General features: G+C 46.4%; 1 protein-coding gene across 11 annotated transcripts in view; it reads right to left on the bottom strand.

Annotated features, from left to right (window-relative positions):
• The window catches only part of LOC118510075, a 42,571-nt gene extending 21,542 nt beyond the window's left edge, over positions 1–21,029 (bottom strand). Inside the window, exons 1-2 of one of the 11 annotated variants that reach the window (XM_036051477.1) lie at positions 19,625–21,029; positions 9,292–9,890 (exon numbers count right to left, since the gene is read on the bottom strand). In XM_036051477.1, coding sequence (XP_035907370.1) covers positions 9,292–9,602 — 311 coding nt within the window. In that variant the 5' untranslated portion in view covers positions 9,603–9,890; positions 19,625–21,029. Of the gene's footprint in view, positions 1–178; positions 1,236–4,035; positions 4,291–5,122; positions 5,307–5,546; positions 5,932–9,291; positions 9,891–13,552; positions 13,570–19,624 lie in introns of those variants that run through there. The other 10 variants (XM_036051479.1, XM_036051473.1, XM_036051470.1 and 7 more) reach the window with 10 other exon arrangements.
• Between the last annotated feature and the right edge of the window lie 800 nt (positions 21,030–21,829).

Here is a 21,829-nt window from a genome sequence, read left to right as displayed (position 1 = left end):
AGGATGTCTAGACACACGGAGACGCCAAAGACAAACGACAAACAAGATATTTCCATTTTTTTTGGTAAATCAAACACCCAGCGCCTAACTTATCAAAGGAAAATGTGCTACGAAATGGCCGATTAACCCTACTTCCAGTCCAGCGATCGAACCATTCCATCCGTCAGCGAAAGATTACCTGTTAAAGTTAAACATATTGTACATATGTTCCGGTGGCATCGGATAGCATCTCGGTGTGGACGAATGTTGATGCTGCTGCTGCTGCTGCTGCGAATGATGATGGTGGTGGTGATGATGATGGCCGGACTGTTGATGGTGGTACGACGAATGTTGCTGATGATACCACGGTACCGGTGGCGTTCCGTAGCATCCACCGTAAACACCATGGTCGGGTGGCATTCGCAGTGGTGCGATACCCTGGTGGGAATAGCTCGTCCCACCGTAATAATTCGCCAGATACGCCGAGTGTCTTTCATCCGGACCCGGCGACCCGTAAGAATCGGAACCGAGCGGAGGTGGTGCATAGAATGCCTTTTCGCTTCCAAGATGCCCACCCGATTCACCAAACATCATGGGCGCGCCGGTAGCATGATGGTGATCGTGGTGGCGTCGAGTGTGTGGTCCATCCATCCCACCGCTGTACGGTCCGGGCGTCGGTAGATGTCCGGGCCCGGGACTGTCCGCACCCGCGTAGTACCGGTGGCTGTGGTAGGCCGATCGCGCGTAGGATCGACTCATACCGTCCGTCGGTGGGTACTCGGTAGAAATGTTCATCTCGGGGTACGATTGAAGCTGGTGGCGAGATGGGTTTCGCACTGACACCGGTTGTTGATTAGCTGCTAGAACCGTGGATACCGTGGACGACAGGGTTACGGTCGCTGTGCATGACGTCGGTTCCGCTCGCTGCTGACCGGACGAATCCAGCTTGGTACTAGGGGTGCTCGGAGCCGCTGTCACAGCAACGAATTGCTGCTCAGCTTCGCACCAAACCTTCAAACCCGAGCACTGGTGCACTGGAGGGCATCGTTCCTTGGAGTTTTGGCGTCTACCACTTCTTTATCACAACGCTCACACTTGGACACATGGACGTTTTCTTTACATACGGCACGACGACAAGCACACCTTAAACTTGAACCACAAATACATCGCATCTAGCGCACAGCTGCTCTTACAGTCAGTTGAGCGTCTTGCAAGCTCCGCAATTTGCGTCACTAAATACTATTTTCAATTGTCTACTGAAAAATGGAAGAAACAAACCGATAATGATGAAAGCCGTTTTATTGAAGCCTTGAAGCCACCACCCCATTCAAGCTTCAATGTGAAATGAATGACACTCCATTAAATAACTTCCCACAAATTTATGCTCGATGCGTCTCATCCTGCTCGCGTAATGTTTTGGTTAAAGCCCGCCCGCCCACGTCTCGCCTAATGAGCGAACTCTGCACCTACAATAAATCCTCCAAACCGATAAGGCGACTTTTAACCCCGGGCCGGAACTGAAATCCAATCAGCGCTCCCACCGAATGTAGCGTTTGTAGGATCCATCTCCAACATTCTCAACAACCGATGGCAGCGCCCCGTTGTTCGGGTGTCTGGTGGAAGGATTTGATAAGACATTGCAGTATTTTGATTGGAAGAACGCAAAGAGAGTGCGAAAAAAACAAACACGAGAAGAACAAGGCTTTAATCGTGCAGGCATGCATGCCGCCTCTATCGCGAAATGGACCAACCGGACATGTATGCACGGAACAGAAAATTAATCAAACCGTGCTTAGAAGCTCGACAAAAACAAAACGAAATCTCGAACAACTTCATTGACAGAGTAATGTCGGGTTCGCCACGGCTCATGGTCGAACATCAATGGGCCATCGCAAGCGGAATGGCGGCGGTATGATTAGGTCTTCAGGCTCGGTCTTGACAATATTTTTGTTGTTGATAGTGCGGGAAGGTGGAAAGATTAGCGTTTCCTAAGCCCGTCGTTACCTTGAACGCTAACCTTTCAAAGACATCATGACGATCACCGTACCCATCATGTCTCGCACGATGAGCAGCTAGATACAGAAAGAGTTACCACCGAGCAAAACTTCAACCTTCAACTCTTTCAACTGAGCGACCACTCGCTAGTGGCCCAGGAAAACTCCTTTAATCACAAATTTCTACCGCTTTCCACACACACACCCGCTACTGCTCGCTCGTCGCCTTCCTCGGAATACATCTCTTTTTGAAGGGTTTTCGATAAAAAGGGGACCCCATTCTTGGGCATGATAAGAAGCCCCCCCGGTACCAGAAAAACCAACCCTCCGTTTCACAGGAGATCAATTAAATTAATTAGAAATTTTCCTGCAAAACTGAACAGCTTCGCCGGATTCCGTGAAAGCTCGGGGGGAAAACTTCTGGAACTGATGCTGCTGCTGCCGCTATTCTCGGGTTCAATTACTTTTCATTCACCCGTGAATGTCAATCATTTCTCGCAAAATGCGGCTCCAAGTGTTTGTCGAGTGTTTCGGGCTAAAAGCTGCTTTTGGTAGCCGGGAAAATTTGGCAGTTGAAAATGGGAGAAGAAAAAAAAACCCCCCTTGGCCCACCGCAGTATGGAAGGATGTGCCAAACACCGGGGGGGGGGGGGGGAGGAGGGCTGTTTCAGTCGAACTGGGAGTCGGCTGGTGGAATCCCGGTAAAGTTTGTGTGGAGGTGGTATAAATATTACAATTCATTTACTAGGAGGACCTGGGTTCAAGGTCGCTGCGGTCTTGCGGTACCCAAACTCGTACCCAAAGTTCTGCTTGACAGCTTTTGCTATCATGTTTCGAGTACAATTATCTTCTTCCTCTAAGCAAGTTGGTGGCGCTCATTCGCTGGTAATACTCGAACACGTGTTTAATAATTTGTTTTTCACACTCGTAAACTTTCCTAACCTATACTGCACAACTTCTGCCAACTGACCGTGGCTAGCCAAGTTCCAAAAACAAAACCAAACAAAAAACCGGGCGGGTTCCTTCACGCAACTAGCCGTGGCGCGACATTCCCCAACATCGCCCAAACATTCACTTTTCGTGGACACTACGCTCGAGCGCCGGGCACGGATGGCGTTGGCATACGGGTGCTTCTGGTGATGGTTGGTTTTGGTTCGGTGGCGCTTTTGGGAAACATCGGCCAACACAGCACACACAGAAATACCATTTTAAGTTGTTGCATTCGCTGTCCCCTTCAGTTCCTGCTAGTGTGTGTGTGTGTGAGGTGTTGGAAATTCGTCATAAGTTTTCTGACAGCATCCATTACCGGTTGCAAACACACGCACGCAATCTTGGCAATAAAATATTTCGCAACCCGTGTTATCAACTTGCAACATATCTATCATCAACTTTCCTTTTCGGAGCCCTTCGTTTTTCACGGAGTTTTGTTTTCCTTTCGATTCCACTAGTTCGCTCGTTCGTGTTCGCGTTTATGCTCCTGGGATCGGTGTTGTGCCGTTACTTTTAACTTGTTTTCGTCTTTTTTTTTTGTTTGCAACACATTTTTCATTCCAGTTTCTGTTCGTGTTTGATTTTTTTTGTCTGTCTGTAGGTTGAATAAAATAAAGTCAACCTGTTTTTCGGGACCTGGTAACATTTGCAAATTGCTTCTTATGCATGTGTGTGTGTGTGTGTTTCAATGCCACAGGCTACTTTGGATTAGGTTTTAGGTGATACCAAACAAGTGCCGTGCGAACGAAAGGAAAAAAGGGCAACAAGCATAAATATTAAGCGTTTGTTGTTAGTTTTCAAGCACGAACACTCGCTTCCAAGATCGACCAGGGGTAGTGTCTTTTTGCTGTGTGTGTGTGTGTGTTTTTTTTTCCTACCCCAATATTGATCTTCGCTTTAGTAACGCTTTGTCAACCGAATTGTTTACAAATTGTAGGAAACACATTCCAACTAAATGCAACCAATTTTAACTAAACACACACACACATACAGCTGCAACAACCTGGCCTTTCTGCCAGCGAAACGGAACGGGTTTCATTAATAAAGGGAAAGCTTTAAAGCTTTACTGTACCGGCTAATATTGTTATATGGCGGATGGATATGTTGGCGACCACTACACGACTTTTTACTTCTGCGTCACGCTTCACCTGCTCCCACATTGCCAAAACTGTCATAAATAAAGGAGGAGAGAGATCCACCCCGCTTGTCACTCTGCTGTAATCTTCTGCACGCATGCACGGCCCCGAACGGTTTTTTTGTTATCCCATCCCGCTTTGAAACATTGGCATTTTCTCACGACCCGCGGATTCCCCCTCCCAAAACCCTCCACATAAGACGATAAACTTGGCAAATCCACACACTTACACAACCCCCCAGCTTGCATTTTTGCCACACACAAACGCAACCGAACCGAAACCAATAATGCCGGGTCCCGCCACCGATTTGGAAATCTTCTCCGGGGCGGGAGGCGTGTGTTTTTTGGCTTGACGTTTCGCTAAACAAAAAAAAAGTCTGTTTTGATAGCACTCTTCGGGAAGATTCCTCTCGAGAAGCTCACTCGGGAGTGTTTTTTTTCGCCAGGTTAATGTATTCTTTTAAATAAACCTCTCACGCGTCTACGTCAAACTGAGGCTGCTCCTTGGGGTAGATATGCAACCTGTGGAATATTCTGCCCCCAGCACTCACGCACAAATCGCTCGATTTCCCTCGGTAAACAGCTATCACAAATCAGTTCACGGCCGAAAGCAACACACGTTAGGCACCACACCCCAAGTTTATTAACCTATCTGCCAGTACGAGCCTCGCACGCAGAAAATTCTCACAGAAAAGCATCACCCTCTTATCATCCACCCTTTTACGTCTTCGTCTCGGTAAATCAACGAGGTACGTTGTGCAGAGTCGCCGACCGTTTCAGGACACTTCATCAAACATTTCGATAATTCACATATTCTCAAAAATCTAAACACCAAACCGCGAATCAAATCACTGTCGCGAGCAAATCAGATACCAGCAGCGGTTTTCCACCGAACCAAATGTCACCAAACTTCACTTTCCCTTTTTTTGTGTAACCGATTTTTCCTGGGACCAGAGAGATGATTGCGACATGGGATGGGAGGGACATTTTTGGGGCACAAATTCTTCCACCCCCACGCACTCACACAAACGTCATGGGCACGGATACGCTCACGCACGCAGAGAAACTCCTGAAGAGAAGCGGTCGACTACGACTTCCGATGCTCAGCGAACGGAAATCAGCGTGTCCCCGCCGTCCGCGTCACGTACCGATCGGACAGACACTGACCCGGACACAAAAGCGGAGAGATTGGCATAGCGTAACGATACACACACACACACACACGCAGCAAGGACGACTCTTTTCTCTCCTCCAGAATATTCGATATTCGGGCACTCGTTTGCTGCCAGTGATAAAGCGCAATGACGCAACAGGTGGTGAGTGCGATTTTCCCGTTTGCTGCCGATACCAAAGCCATCCAAAGCCACACCAAGAATTGTAAGACGATGGTTAGAATTCTGCGGAACTGATTTGCATAAATAGACAACAGCTTCAATTTTTATACACACTCGAGCGCGCACTTGTTCGGAGTCACAGTTCCACAATCACTTGTTTAGCTTTACGGCCACGAAATATACACACGCTTTTCAGGATATTCCACCATCCGATAAGGTGCAAACCGCGCGAACAACATCACTCGCCCCGCACGGGACCAGCAGCACGAGCAGGCGGTGTCGTTCAAGGTGACAGACAGGCGAGGCGACCGTACTGTGCCCGCTCCGAGGGTACAGAAAATTCACGTACGACAAGGCGACGGGAATTCGATTGCGATTCTGCCAGCCAGCTACGGGCAGCCAGAGCGACACACAACACAAGCTTCCCGATAGTACCACGTGCAAGATGCGACTGAAAACGGTTCGCGTCCGACCAAAACGGTTCGGTTCGGTCGGACACTCTTGACGGGGGTTTGTACCGTGCTTCCGTTTTTGTCTTCGTTCCCGCGCGCGCTCTTCGTTTTTCTTGGTTGGGGTAGTGTTGGGCGAGTTCCCCACGTCGTCTGGGGTGCATGTGGAAGACGGGCGGTCGGTGTGATAACGCTTCGCGATCCGACCGTCCGTGGTCGTGTGGGAGCGGTATTGAGAGCTGATGATAATGTTAGCAACATTTGCTACATGTGTGTGACTGTGTTTCAGAACAGCCTCGTGCCGTTCCCAAACACACATGCAGCAAACGGTATTCTTCGTGTGTGTGTGTGTGTGTGTGTGCGTACCGAGTGTGGTGTGTGGATGGCGGGTTTGAGTTCCTAGGCGATTACAGGCAAGTTCTAGTATTGCGATCTGTAATGAGTAGCCCCGACGAAAGCTTATTTCAGCTCAGAAATAGCTCTTCAACTTCAACTTTAAGTAAATGATACATCAATATTATTAGACGACATCTCTCAAGGATTTTCCAATAATATCCAACAATCAATTTGTATAAAATATTCACCCCTAATCACGCAATATCTATCAAACAGCTCAAAATATCACTAGAACTCAAGCCAGAGTTCCCTCCCCATTATCGGCAGGGTCACTCACGAAAATCAACCTCCCAATCGTGTAGCGAGCCTGAGTGACCTGAGTAATCATCAACGGCACTCGGAGGAGAATCTCGTGCCAGGGGTAGCGAACAATTTCCACCGGCCGAATACAGTTTCTGCTGTGTGCCAACTATCTCGGAACACACAGCGCGATCCATCCACATCGCGTCCGTTTCGGGTTCGGCGATTCTAGCGAGTGAGTGATCGCGTAATAAATTCATAACTTGCCTACAATGTAACGCATTTGTTGACGAACGCAAATATACTTCCTCTCACGACCCTCGTTCCCATTTCTCTAGCTTTACCCACCCAACCCTCTCCCCCACCCACCTCCAACCACCCCCGTAATGGCAATCCCAACCCCAACAACACCAACAATAAATACCAACCTCTCGAAGCTCTGCCAACCGTTTGGGATGCTTGTTGACTTGGCAACCATGACCAACCGCACACACATACACACATACACGCAGTCGCATTAGGTGATAGATTAGAAATGGCGCTCGGCAAAGGGAACTCCGCACAGGGAACTCCGCGTGCAAAGATGGATGGGGCGGGCGCACGCGGACCCATCGTCGCCGTCACCGGGTTTCTTTTGATCCGAAACGCTAAAAACGAACACTCGCGGCTCATACCAACACCTTAACCCCCCTTAACGAAAACCCGAAGCCGCGTAATGGTGATGCTTTTTTTTTGTCGTTCGCTTCGTTCGCTTGATTATCATTTAAAACAGGTTGATTTGTCTCGTTCTCACCTCGATCGTGGCCCCCCGTGCCTATTTTGTTGCCTTCCTCTGGCTTAGTTTGTGTGTCTTTAAAAAATCAAACGACCTGCTGGCAAATGCTTTCGATTCGATTCGATTCCATCTGCTGCTTCACATGCCCCACAGCTATCCCAACAAACTGGGCGAACATTGGAGCGCGCTAATTTGTGCTCAGTTGATATGGCCAGTAGTGCAGTGGTGATCGTGGTTGTGGTGGTCGCTGATGATTTCCTATTTTGCAATGTTTCTCTCTTTCGTTCTCTCTCTCTCTCTCTCTCTCTTTCTCTCTGTGTTTCTTTATCAACCCAATAATAAACCACTTCTTCCACCTCGCCCAAAGAAGCGAGGGAAAACTTTTCGTTAAAGCTTTTTTTGGCAATACTCAACCGTGCCCAGACCAAGCGGCAACAATAACAACAGTGGAACGGGCACATACACACCCAACCGAATCCCCATTTTCAAATGACGATGGTTAGATGCTACTTGCTGCTGTTGGTGGTTAGCCTTTTTTTTTACTGTATGGTGAGTGAAAATTAGAGGCGTCATTTATCTGCCTTTTTCCGGCAATTTTATTTGTGGATGCGCGAGCCCCGCCAAGATTTTGGCGACGATGAGGCCGCCCACCGACGAGAGATTGGATTTGACGACGATTGGTTTTGATCGCTTTGAAAGCTATTTTCTGTGCCGATGGCCGCCGCCATAAACATAAATCGAGTTATCAACTATGGTGAATAGTTCGTTTTCCGTGCGCTAGCTTTAATCATTTTTGTTAATACTACGTTTAGATTACGATTGTTAAGGAAATGATTCAATTAAATGTGCATTCCGCTAAGCTTCGGTACAGCAGCAGCCGAAGCAAATTTCGTTAAAAGAGAGCGCTTTTGTCTCGTTTGGCCTAGTTGTTGCAGCATTCGAGCACAACATTCACGACTCATTAACCATTTGTTTCGTGAGCTTCGATCGTTTTTACGAGACAGTTTTGTTTTTAATTGTATAGGCGTTACTTAACTCCATGCAGCTACGAATCCGTTGCATTCAATTTTTTTTTATTCGATAGGAACGGCCTCAAGACTTCAATATTTTAAATAGATAATACATTAATCTTGTGCGTTTTTTGTAATAAATTGAAAAAAAAAATCCAATTATTGTTTACTCATAAGATACACATAAAAAATCCTAATAAGGAATGGCCGCTAACAAGGAAAAAAATCCTATAATGGAGGCGGATGGTCTTTCACGAGAATTTCTGCCATAGTGTCCCAGATATTTTGACTGAACCATCGTGTGGATCGTTTCTACCTAGCAATGGCATACTAGGCTCCTAGTTGGATGGTGAGTTCTTGCAACCCGATGCCAGTCCAAATGAGGTTCGCTCCACGAACATCCACATTTGGATTTGATCCACAGGCCGTATATGCTATTGCTCCACAATTTCTAAAAGCCGATGTTATTCAAACTTCAGCCTACTATCTTCTTCAAGAATACTCTAGGAGATCTTCGTCTGCAATTTCCTTTTTTCTCGAACTTTTTATTCATCAGAAGCTCGATAGCTATTCCGACCTATTGTAGGACGAGTTGAAACGGATTTTAGGACCCACCTTCCTAAGTATAAATCTGGAGTTTCTGTAATTTTCACATCATTCAAAACGGTTCATCAAACCAGACTGATAAATGTTACATCATTTACATCAAATTCCAGCACGCCGTGGGGCAGCTATCTTCTCGGAGACTCATTCCTGTGAAACTTGTCATCAATGCGTGTAATTGCATTACCTCGTGACATTTATTGCAGACCTTCCAAGAAACGAAATTCATTCTCCACCAATGAAGCCCCACAAGAAGGTATGCCCTTGGCAAACGGATGCCTAGACACGAAACCATTGACACTGTTCGAGCACAGCCCAATGCGGCAGAAGAAATCTATCAAATTAAAAACGTATCGACACACACACACATCGATTGCAAAACTCACCTGGAAGAGCTATTATCGTGCAGGTCTTTCAAATTCGTGCTCGTATCCTTCCGTGTATCATCCGTGTTGGTGGTGCTGCCGGTCGACGGGTCTTCACCGTCCGAATCGTAGCCAGCGGCAATCGAACCGGCCCCACCGCCCGTGGCACTCGTGTCACCCTGGATCAGCATTGCATCGGTACCATTTTTAATGCTCGCAACAGTAGCAGCACTCGCACTCGAACCAACCGAAGACGCCAATGTTGCACCAGTATGCCCACGTGTATCAACACCTACAACGGGTACGAGGCTGCGGCGGCTCGACTCGTTCATTCCGGCAACTGGCCAGACCACACACACACACCCGACAGACTTCTCTCGCCTCCCACACCGGGTGTGTGTGTCTGACAACTCTGGCGTCTCGGTACGCCAGGTACGTCCTCCTAAGGTTCCTTTCTTTTGCTTCCAATGATAAAATTACGACACGTCCTGCCGTTGGTCAATCTCGTGCCGTGCGCTGCCAGTTTTCAACGCTACTACAGTCGTCCGACATGGAATCTCCGACGCTTATTTACTCATGTCCTAGTGGTGTGCATTTGAGTTTGATTAGCGTTGGTTACTCTGCAATGAATGGAAAAAGAGAAAACGACATCAGTCTTGGATCTGTTTCATGGTCTAACTGGAGAAAATCATGTAATGAGTGGTGTGGGAGTAAATAATCGGCGAATAACAAAAAAAAAAACATATGCGGAGCATATCCGTACGGGCTCTGGATGAGGTGGCAACGGTGCGAAGGAATGCATCCTGCGCATAACGGACCAGACTGGGGAACCTCGCTCAGGGAAAACACTAACGGTTTGATTAGAACACCAACCGCGAACGGCAAGGTTTGCCCCGGGGGAGAGATGGTTCCATTCATCAGCGGGACAAAAAAAAGAGCGACGTTAGGTCGTTAGATATGCGAACAAAACTGTTTGCTCCCATCAGTCGGTCCGGAATTGATCCGGACGAGAATAGTAGAAGCTACTCGGGCCGCAAACCAATGCGCCCCCCCCCCCCCCCCCCCCTCAGGTCTAAATGAGGACACACCGAGCGACAATTGACAGGGCAATCAGAGGCACATGCTACATCATAATGAGTTCATAATCTTGATGCGGGAAAAATGCTTGACAACCGGAGATCCCACAAGAAAGTGGGAAATGTGAAAACTCAGCCATCCAGAGCTCTGTGCAGTGCCACCACACTGTGCCTCTTCAAGGACCATCTATTTACATTAGCAAAAACAGGAGCTAGAGTTTCCATTTCTTTTCCCGCCTTCCTTCCTCTATTTTTCGTGTGTGCCAGATATAGAAAGTTAATCGCAGCGAATCGCAACATGTAACGTCGCCGCTGTTTGTTTGTGCGGAACGGCATTGGGCGGTAAATGGGAGTTCGAAAGTAGTTTACACAAAACTCCCACTTCCTGTGTGGAAAATCACTGCAATGCTGTGCGCCCTGCTATATATATATGTGTACGGACCTTCATTAACCCCATCACATACTTTTGATTGTAAAGGAATTCTTCCTTCCTGTGGTTTCTCGCCAGGGGAAAAAACAACTTCTATTCGGTCACGTACGGTTCCTGAGATAGGGCTTACTTTGTGATTGCGTTGTTGTAACGCTACCCAACGCAGGCGGAGTTCGGTAGAAACAATGCGTTTAATATATGCCCGTCATACGAATTACAATAACCACGAATAGTTCCATTTTCGCCACTTAGGCAATAGACGTTGGAAGACTTATAATAGAGCTATCTCCAAGGAAAACCTATTGAAGAAGAAGGTTGTAAAATGTATGTTGAAAGAGCCATTGATTTCAAGGACAAAGCATTATGAGCACTTACCTGGGTCTGGCAGGTCAATCATACTTCGACCACAGGCTATTGTACTGGGTACAGGTAAGCTGAGGACAACAAGTTCAAACCTCAAACCCTTAGATAAACAACCAGTTTGATAGTTGGAACACAATGCCTGAGGTTGCACACCTAGGCAACTGATGATGATGCTTGTACTATTTCTTTGTGAAATGCCACCCCGAAGTTACTGACCCTTGCAAGATGCCTCAAGACATTCAATACTAGGTTCAAAGAACTTTGAAATGGAAACTGAGAACTACGCAACAGAATTATTGGAATCTAAACTAGAAACCTCCTTTGTGAGCTTGAGCCTCGACATATTGAAATGTACACTCAACTATTGAACATAAATCGACGTGAGGTATTAGTAAACGTACTATCAAACTAATTAAATATGTTTCAACATGTTCTCAACTAACTAGGCACACATAAAACAGCTTCATAAACGCGACGCGATACATATGCAAACACAACAGAACATGGCCACAAGCCGGCAGGCGAGTGTTTGCCAATTTGATCAATACAGTATGTCCTGCAAAATCTAATCAACCCCGGTGTTTGTTCACTTGGTATCGATTCTGGGAATGTAAAGCGTTAAATTTTTCTTCCCACAAAATGTGTCACACCGTGCACCTTCACACAAACCCCCTGGACGACCAAACGCGGCCCAAAGGCTAACCGGGGAGATTGCGGGAAACTACATATCGTGCCCGAGCTTCGGTAACAGGAAACCTAACGCAAAACAACATCAACAAAAAATGGGGAAAAACGAAGACCCAACAGGTTGTTTGTGTGGCAAAATATGAGCACGCTAGTGGAAACGCCGTCAGGCTGGGGAGGATCTCCTGCGCACGTTGAACGAAGCGTGACCGATGGATGTTGTTTACCGAGAGCAAGAACTGACCGACATTAGCAGCGGGATATCGGAGAACGGGCACACAGCATTAGGATGACACAAAACACCAATCAAAATTAATACCGGCGAATGAAGGTTACGCCAAGCTGTTCCAATAACCAATGAGCACTTGCTAGGAGATGGATGATATCTCCAATAGCTCAGGCGGTGGATGCATTCGAAGGCTCCAAATGTGCAGCCCATTACTGAAGCTTCAACTCACCATAAAAAGTCAGACTATGATAACCGCAGCCGCACAAACTACATTGAATCACGCAAACGAATGGAGATTGAACCTACGGCACTAAACAGTCACCTACACCTCACTTTAATGGGTGATTTGTTTTAAGCAACTGTACTTAATGCACAATTTACCCTCAAAAAACGCATACACACATACATTGCACAGTCATTTTAAGTCGACAAAAAATCCTGGAGCTTGTCGATCCATTACCAAACGGAGCAAATGTCTTCGAATGGCTCCGCTTCGCACTGTGTTTCACCAGGAATCACGTACCGAGCAAGATAATGGCGATCATAAAATGGACATAGACGCGCAAGTTTAGTGCTGACATCGAAATGGATGCAGCAGAGGATGACAACAACAGTAGAAGTACGCGAAACAATCGGTGACACATTGTGGGTTTAGTTTTTGGCATGTTTGGCCTTGGCAATAGCTACCTCACGTCATCTCGTCGTGTAGGAATAGCATCCAGAAGATGAGATGACTCATTAGAAATTTAAACCCAAAACCGTTTTAGTTACTTCTGGTAACTAGGCTTCAACAGATCACCATCAAGCCCTTAAAGCACATAGATAAGGGATATTTCCGTTCTCTTAATTCTCGGAGGACAATTGAATTTGATTCAATAAAACGCATAGAACACGCCATTAACGTCATTACACTCGCTCGGCCCATATACATCGCGCCACCCGGCCCGGTTGCTAAAGCTTTAGCAAATTTTTGCTGATGTTAAGAAGCTCGCTTCTTGCGTAAATTGCTACAAAAACTCGTGCGGTGTTGTTTGGTGAACCATTGACTTTTCTTTGATTTCATTTTCGTCAATCATCGACGTGTTGAATTACGCGCATTCTGCACACACACACTCGCTCACCCCTAGCCACCTAGCACTGCATCGGTGACGGCACACGGGGCACACAAGAAATGGGAACTTCACCAAGGTTTCCTGTTATCGTCACACTTCTAGCAATGATTGCATTTCGCAAAACGGTTCTGCGTCTTTCCATGCATGTTGCCATGTGTTTTCCCGCTCAAAAGCTTATGACGATCTCGGTACACACCGCACACACACTCACTCCCATAGTTTCCCCAACGAGATCAATCAATTACTGAAAAGTTTGCCTTTTACGCGCTAACTAACTTTTCAATTAAGTAAATCATTCCAATTCCCCAGGAGGGCATCGGGAATCTCGCTACAACATCCCGGACATGGCAAACCTCGGGATACTCGAGGATTGCTTAACTTTGCTTACTTCGGTCGGGATTTCCTGCCTGCCTTATCACAAACTTACTCCACCAAATTACTTCCAAGCGTAGGTCGTAGGTTAGTTGCCTTTTGTTACTCCACGCCACAAGCGGAGCCGCGGGCTTTGCGGGACTGGTTGGAGATATCCTCCACGAAACCACATACCCGCCGGGGTACACATGCCCAGCAAGTCCCGTCCAGCGGTTGACTATCCGCCGGCCACCACAGCTCCAATTGCTTTGGTTTCAGTTTTGCCAGCAGTGCACGTTTTGTTTGGTAACAGACATTGAAACACGGGGCGACAAGGGCGTTTCTTGAGGCATTTGCCTACCAAGCCGTAGGAAGAATGTGCAAGGCACTGAGCTAGCGGGGGACTAAACAACAATAAAAAAAAAAACACAAGACGTCACCCAAAAATGAAGTCCTTGAACGATGGAGTGAAACTCGAAAAGTTCAACGCCGAGCGCTCAGCAGCAGTTGCAGTGCTCACCCTCAAGAACATTTACATAATACTGCTCGGAGATCTGGGGAGAACTTCTCGGTCCATCACCAGCAATATTTGCTATATGCTATGCAACTATCATTAGCAGTGCATACATTGTTCCGAGCGCGAATCACCCGCAAACAACAATCCCAACCCAGGATAAGATTCTGGGAAAACAATAATTACTACTATCTTCCAACGTAATCCGATACAATGTATTCAACGAAAATGGTGTTATACGAGCATAATTTAAATCGAACCACCACCGCCAGGTACTCCGCGTCAGGTTTGCTGGGAAGTGTAATTCGTGATTGCTGCTGAATGTACAATTAATTACATTGCGTAGCGTTGCAAGGCCGACGACCACTGCGTCGAGTGTTTAATCGAGAAACACTTCAGTTTTTCATTTCATCATCGATCGAAATGACCATAGCACGTACCGAACGCATTTTGAATAAAAAGCAATAATGGTAATACATTTTAAAAGGGAATTCGCAACGCCCGCACACAAACGGATTCAAAAAGTGGCATAAATTGTGGACTCAAAGCTTCATCAACGCACATTTGTTTTTAATTCTTCGTTTTTTTTTGCGTTTTCGTTCCCTTTTTTAATTTTCACATCATTGCTCGACCCATTCCCAGAAATGGTTCGATTCACAATAACTCAGGGCCAATTTATTTATGAAACTCAATTACTACAATTCACCGAGATCACGAATCATCGGACGATGGTGGTGGAAAAAAAGGTTAAAATTTTGAACTATTTAATTAATACATGGTTCAATCGTTTTTTTGTTTGTTTTTGCTATGGGTTTATTGGAGGATAAAACGGACCTCAGTTTTTGGTATTTTTAAAACATTGAAAACGGATAAATTGTAGGTTTCATGGTTCAAATTGCTTTGACGTCAATTGGTATGTAGGTAGCTTCATTAAAGCTACCTTGAAAAACAAAAATATTAATTACTAATTAATTTAATCTTGTTTTTTTTTCTTCCCAGCTGGAGAAAACATGCGAGTGCTGCTCGATAAACTTCAAAACTGCTCGAAAACTGCAATTGCACGAGAACTCCCAGATGGCGCTAATGCCCGTGCTTTCCGATAGAGGACGCGCAGTGATAGAAGCTGCACCAGAACACGCTTTAAGTATTTAAACGTGCCAGCCATTTCTCTCTCTCTCTCTCTCTCTCTCTCTCTTGCTCGAGCTTGTTCATCGTTTTTCCCTCCCTCTCTCTCTCTTATTAATAGGTCAAAAAGGGCTCACCACCAGTTCAGGTCGAGCAAGCTGCATATTTTTCCAAAGGATTGGTCAGTGCGAAATTTATTCAAATGGCACACTAATCAAGCAAAACCTCAACCGGGCCTTGCGCAGTGGCCCAGACCAGACGGAATGATAGGGGGAACCGTTGTTGCAATCAACTGGGGAAAATGTACGTACATACGTAGCGAATGTAGCCGTATTTACCCACAGGACTGCGACATCATCCACAACGACGCCGTTTTGCGCCGGTCGTATGTGAGTAAATGGTTAAATGCATCGCTGTGCTGTGGTAGTAAACGTCGGACATCTTACACCACCCGAAACGTGGCTGTGTTGAGTATGGTCGAGAACGATTCTACGCGCTGTGAGACGGTTTGTAGTGTGTGGGCCTGAGCTGTAGCTGTGTGGCTCACTGTTGATAGCCGCGTAGAAAACGCTCCACTAGACGCCAACACCACACGCAGACGTGTCAATGGAAAACAAACAACCGACCGAACAATGGACGGCGATTGCTGGTTGGCCAAAAAATGGCTGCATTTTATTCGGAAATATAACGATTAACTATACACATTCAGGAACTTTCAAAAAACAACTCGTGTTAAGTGAGAAATAATTTCATAAAATAAATATTCACAATATTATTCTGCAATCGAACAATCACCACATACCTGGCCGGACATTATTGCAAGTCATTGCAAACCAGTACAATCTAGACACCACTCCGATGCATGATGGATCCTTTGCATCCTGGCGGATGATAAAAAGCATGAGGGACCAACGTTGATAAGCCCCCAATCGCCAAATCGCTTTTATCACTTTGCACTCAATTGTATCTTCTTCCGAAAAGTTTGGAATTTCTCTACTCTTCTTACCTCACGACTGTTGTTAAACACATCTAATCGGCAGCAGCATTCGGACGGCAGCGATAAGAGGCGAAATGTGCCCTTGAAGTAAGCTTTGTAAGCTTACAATGATTCATTGTACTTAGAGAGGGCGGTGGTTTATTTAAATGAACTTGCCATTTAAGGGAAAAGGGAAGGCAAAAATCAATAAATATTTTTTAAAACCCTACTTAAAGTTTCACCACAAACTGCTGCTGCTTAACTGACCTATGTGTTCGGCAAGCTTATTTCTATCGGCTTATCGTGTTGTGTGCATGTTTCGAAAGTCCTCTCACTTGCATATTGCTGTGACTTTTTATTACAAACGTTAATTTATAGTTTTTCATTGCAGATTGCTACGCTAGATTAAGCAATATAGTACGCAGCACGAAAAAATAAAAGTCGTGCCCGCAATCAACCACTACATACAGGTTATATTCATAATTATGAAATTTGTTGTTCCTTATTACATACCACACGGTACAATTTTACAATTACGCCTTTATGGCTTATGACCGTATTCGCGTATTCGCATCGCGGAGGCAGGCTTTTCAATACAGAAAAAAAACCACAACAAGGCGTTGCATTAATTGCACCGCAACCGTCCAAAAATAATTCATTACCCTCGTCGAATGCGCCTCCGAAAGGATGCCAAAAAATGATTGTCCTTCCGCTCTGCCAACCAGCACACCCAATCAACCCCACTCTGGTGGCTGGTGCTGGCTGGTCGTCGGGACAAAAAAAAACCCCATACACACACACAAACAAACAGTGCACCCTAGGGATGCATACATGAATCCAGCGCGTCTAGCCATTTCGAGCCGCATTGCCGACGGAACCGAGACCTTGAAAATCAAACTAAACCCCACCGCCACCCACTGCACTGCTGGTGTGAGGGGTGAAACACAAACACACACTCGAAAAAAAAAATGGCAAAACACACCAAACCAACCCACCCACCCACAGCGTATTGCATAAACACGGGGCCCTTGACAGTGATATTGAAGGCAGTTTAATTGGTATTTGTGCCTGGTCGTGACTATATTTATATTACGCCGGCCGGCAGTGGTGTGTGAGATTGCAGTTGCAGTTTCTGATGCAACGTTGCAGTTGTCGAATAGGCATACACCGGCACAACCGTCACCGCGCCCGTCCGTCCGTCGGCGTGTAGCCCGTCCTGCGCGGGCCGATTCCTACTCCTCGGTTGTTGATGGCGTGTTAGACAATTTGCGGCGTTGCAAAGCACAGTGAATGTGGCGGATGCATTTTATGGTCAAAACTGGTTCTTTAACTAAAACACATTTATATTTTCTCTAAAATTGATATGAGTTTAAATTAGTTTCTAAAAAAAATGCAAAATTTACATCATTGTCGTGGGGTGGTCCGGTAGCATTGATGATAACGGCGCCGGTCTTCACACGGCAGGACCGAGGTTTAAATCCCTTACAGACCGCCCGTTGCCATGGAAGAACATATCGCTGCAGTCTGTATAGACTGGACTGACTAGATCGTAGAACTGAGACTAAACCATTAAGAGTCCTCGCACTCACATAAACCTCTCAGACATGCCCTCTGTGTCAGAGTCACACTACAGGATTTTGCATAATATAATGGAACTTTTGAATAACTCAAACATGTTTTTGGTCTCGTTTGTGTGGAAGGATAATCGACAAAGAAGTAGCCACTTCAATGGTGAGCTCCACGAGCTGGACTACGATTTCGCCATGAGACTTGTAAGACATCGATGGGCTGATAACGTCATAAGAAAGATACCGGACGACTCGGCTCGTAAATTCTTTTCTAGTTCAGACGAAATATTATTAGCGGTATCGAAGAATATTGCTGCAGTCCAGGAGCGCGTAGCGGAGGCCAGAGCACCAAATACTATAGTCGATAATGTAGTGCTCACCGACCAACGTACAAAAACTCCACGCTACAGCTACAACGTAATGCCACCTAAAGAGCAAACGAAGAAGACCACGTGTCATAATACTTCAGCAGCAATACGGCCATGCCGTTCTTTATGAATAAAAAAAAAATAATAATACTTCAGCGGTCAAAAATTAACACAACGATGCAAAAATTCCATTAATTAAGCTTTTCTGTCCATCTTTGCTTCTTAATTAATTTGTAAACTGAAAATTTTAGCTACCAGAACGATTATTTCTTAGAAAACGGATGAACATTCTGGAAAAAAAAGCAAAACCGGTATTTTAACTTCCTCAAAACGGACCACTGTGCATTGCATTGATAAAACCAACGATTTTTTCTTCGCCCAGACACAACATGCCCACTGATTAGTGTACGGAATTGGTGCCAAATGTTGCGATCCCCGAATCAGGCCTCCGAGAAGGGTGTCAAATGGACCGCGGAGACCTTTCACCATCTCCCAGCTACTACCACCAACAAAGCTCTGCTCTGGGCGGCAATTTGCATCGATGCAATCGATCGTCGTGTGCCAGCAGCAGCCCCAACACCGCACACATTCAAATGCCGGAACGGAAGCTTTCCATTCTACTCGATTATGCAATCCAGCGAACCACCATTCTCCCTTCTCCCATGGCTCGGCGGATTCAGCTGTAGCTTTCAAACACTTGTTCCCTTTTTCTAGCTCCTAGATGGTAAGGAATCATAGGCATGCTGGATCAGACGTGATTCGATCACGCGCGTCTCATCGCTGGACGTACAACTCGTTGGCAACAATCAAAACCGGTAACGGACAATTCGTTCCGCAACATCCGGCAACAACGGGCCGAGGTGGGCGAGGGTGCTGCATATTCAAATGACTTCATGCAGCCATAACCGTTCGGACTCGGTAGGCGTCTACTGCTGCGACATTTTTGCCATGTTGTCATCGGTGGGTTCGGCGGCGGATTCCTTCGGCCCCGTGCCTCTTCACCTTCACCTCAACGCCGCAACAGCTCTCCTCACTGGCTGAGGGCATCACGCCGCCACGCTAATCTGCGCCGATCGCGATTCAACTAAAAATAAACAAACACAAATCGTCTCAATGCCAATCCCCGTCCGAGTCCCACCCGTGACGCCGTCGTGTGCGCTATTAATTGCGTCCGTGCGCCAGACCACACATACACACACACAGAGACAGCCAGCTGTGGGCGACCCGGTGGTGGAAGATACCACATCCGAACGACGATAGGCATCGCGGACAGGGCAAACCAATGTGTTTGAAAAATGTGCCGAAAAATGTTGAGATAGGTTGGAACAATGACTTCCCGTGGTCGTATGACGCGGAAGAGTATCACGGCCGTGGGGTGGACAGCCTTATTCGTTGGGATGGTGGACGGGTGGACGGGTGGACTGGTGGTCGCTCATTGAATGCTGATGGACAGAGTTCCACCCTCTCGAGCGCGCGTGCACACACACACTCATACGCACGCACAAGGGATGAAGGAGAAACGCAATAAACCGCGCGCTATCCCCGAAATATAACTGACCTTCTTTCCGTGGTTTCATGTGTTCGGGGGTCCGATCCGGCTCGTCTTCACAACACAACTTCTCCGGCCCAACACGGATAGCTAGGTGTGTGTGCGTGTGTGTTTGTGGTGTGGTGGTGTGTTGTACTGGTTTTTTTTTTTGCTTTCCGTGTGCGTTGCTTCGGCTACCGTTGTCGTCGTCGCCTGCCTGGTTGATTCGCCCCTATCAGCGGAACCACACCAACAGCAGCTGCAGCAGCAGCAGCAGCAGCAGAAATCGTCACACCAGTAGTAGTTGTTGATAATGTGAAACGGTGGAATTGTTTGATGGTTGTTGGGTAGTGGTGCGCGACCACGGAATAACTCTTTTCCTTCGCGAATGAGCCGCGCACAAACACTCACACACACAAGCGAGCGCGCGCGCCCGTTTCTTTAGCGATTTAAAGTAGTTTTCAGGCAGGATTACCAGCCAGGAAGTAAATATTGATATTCGTAAGCGTGTCGCAGGCACTGCTATGTTTGCTTTGCCTGCTGGCCACCAAGAGATAGCGCGAAATGCCTTCCTCGATGTTCGATACGACCTGGCGAAATACTACACACTTCCATGATGTTGAATCGCATCGCAATCACAAAAACGATATTCCTTAAACACTGTTAAAGCTCTTTAAACACTCAGCATACAAACACACAGCTGCACTGTAAGGACACTCGGGACACTAGGATTTTCTCTACCACCACATCAGGCTCACTGCATTCCCGGCGTTTTGTGCCGATTCTGGACAAATAGGCGGATAGAGCCAGAGCCTACGTTTCGCTCATACTGAGCCATTTGTGTGTGGTGGACCAGCGGAAAAACACGCTACAAACATCGGTGGGGTACACACACGCACGCTCACAGAAACACACAACAGAGACAGCCGCGGACGGGGTCGCGAATAGATCTGCATGAGCGTATAAACTGGTTACGGTAACCTTAAGGCAGCAGCAGCAGCAACACCAACAGCAAACATTAGCAGCAGCCGCTCTATCTCGTAGTTTCTATGATTGTGTACTTTTTCCTCGCCGTCTTCGCCTTCTTCTTATTCTTCGTTTGATACGCTCACCTCCCACCCACTTCGCGCCTGCCGCAATAAAAACAGCGCACCTTCCGAACGCGCCGTGTCCCCGCACTGTCGATTGGATTGGTGGTGATCGTTTCTTTGTTTCGCACCACGGAAACGGTGGAATTTGTGCACCTCCGTACTACGCTACGCGACACACTGAACCGCTGCTCGACGGGTGCTGCTGTTTTCCGTCTGTTTTGGCCATTGCTGCAGCCATCAACACGCGCGAGGGACCGATAATTGCGACCGGACAAGTTCTGTTTCCAAAAAGTTCAGCACAATCAGCTTTCGTGTGCGTATTTATTTATCTACAACACGGAATTTGTGCATTTTATCGTTTGTGACAGCTTGTGCTGTCAGAGCTGTCAACTGGTCGGTTGACAGGTGTGAAGTTATCGTTTTTTGTTTTGGTTGAGCTGGTTCGGGAGCGAAAGATTTCGCGTGAAATATTTCACCAATGGCGGTTGGTGAGGTAATTTTAAAATTTAAACGTTGATTTTTTATAAAGATTAGAATTTTTGTTTTATTGCTTTGAAATTAAACTGAAACTAATTAACTATTGGTCAATTTTACGTTTTTCATCTTTCAAAGTATTGGCCATGGACTCATTGACTGATTGCATACAACAGTCAGATTTAAAGATTCTGTCCTATTGTCCGGATCAGCTACTTCCAAAATACTGAAGGAATTATAAGATTTGTTCACACTATTTTCTCCACATGCGTAGACGCTGAATCTCGTGAGACACTTCTTAACCTTTGACTATGGTTAAGAGACGCAATAACGCTTGGTTGATGCCAGAAACAAAATCTAATTATAAAAAAACCTGGAAACCGGTTGGCTTCTTCAGACATCAAACTCTCAAAAACGGCTAGAATAATAGTAAGTTAATATTTGGCAATTCATAATATATCTCCCAAGAAGCGCCTCGGTGTAGTCTTTAGAGGTAAAGAGAGCTACGCGATAACGCTACGTTTGGCAAGGCCAGGTATGGCAACGACCAACAAGTCCTGGACCTTACTCTACGAGCTGTCAATAATGTAAGTCTTCAAGAGTTCCTATAAACAGCCCCACAATTTGCAAAGTGTTACAAGACATCACAAACAGTATGAAGTACCCGTCG

This window comes from Anopheles stephensi, chromosome 3 (genome assembly GCF_013141755.1).
Source record: "Anopheles stephensi strain Indian chromosome 3, UCI_ANSTEP_V1.0, whole genome shotgun sequence".
In the NCBI taxonomy this organism is placed as follows: domain Eukaryota; kingdom Metazoa; phylum Arthropoda; class Insecta; order Diptera; family Culicidae; genus Anopheles; species Anopheles stephensi.
This window is presented reverse-complemented; position numbering and strand designations above follow the sequence as displayed.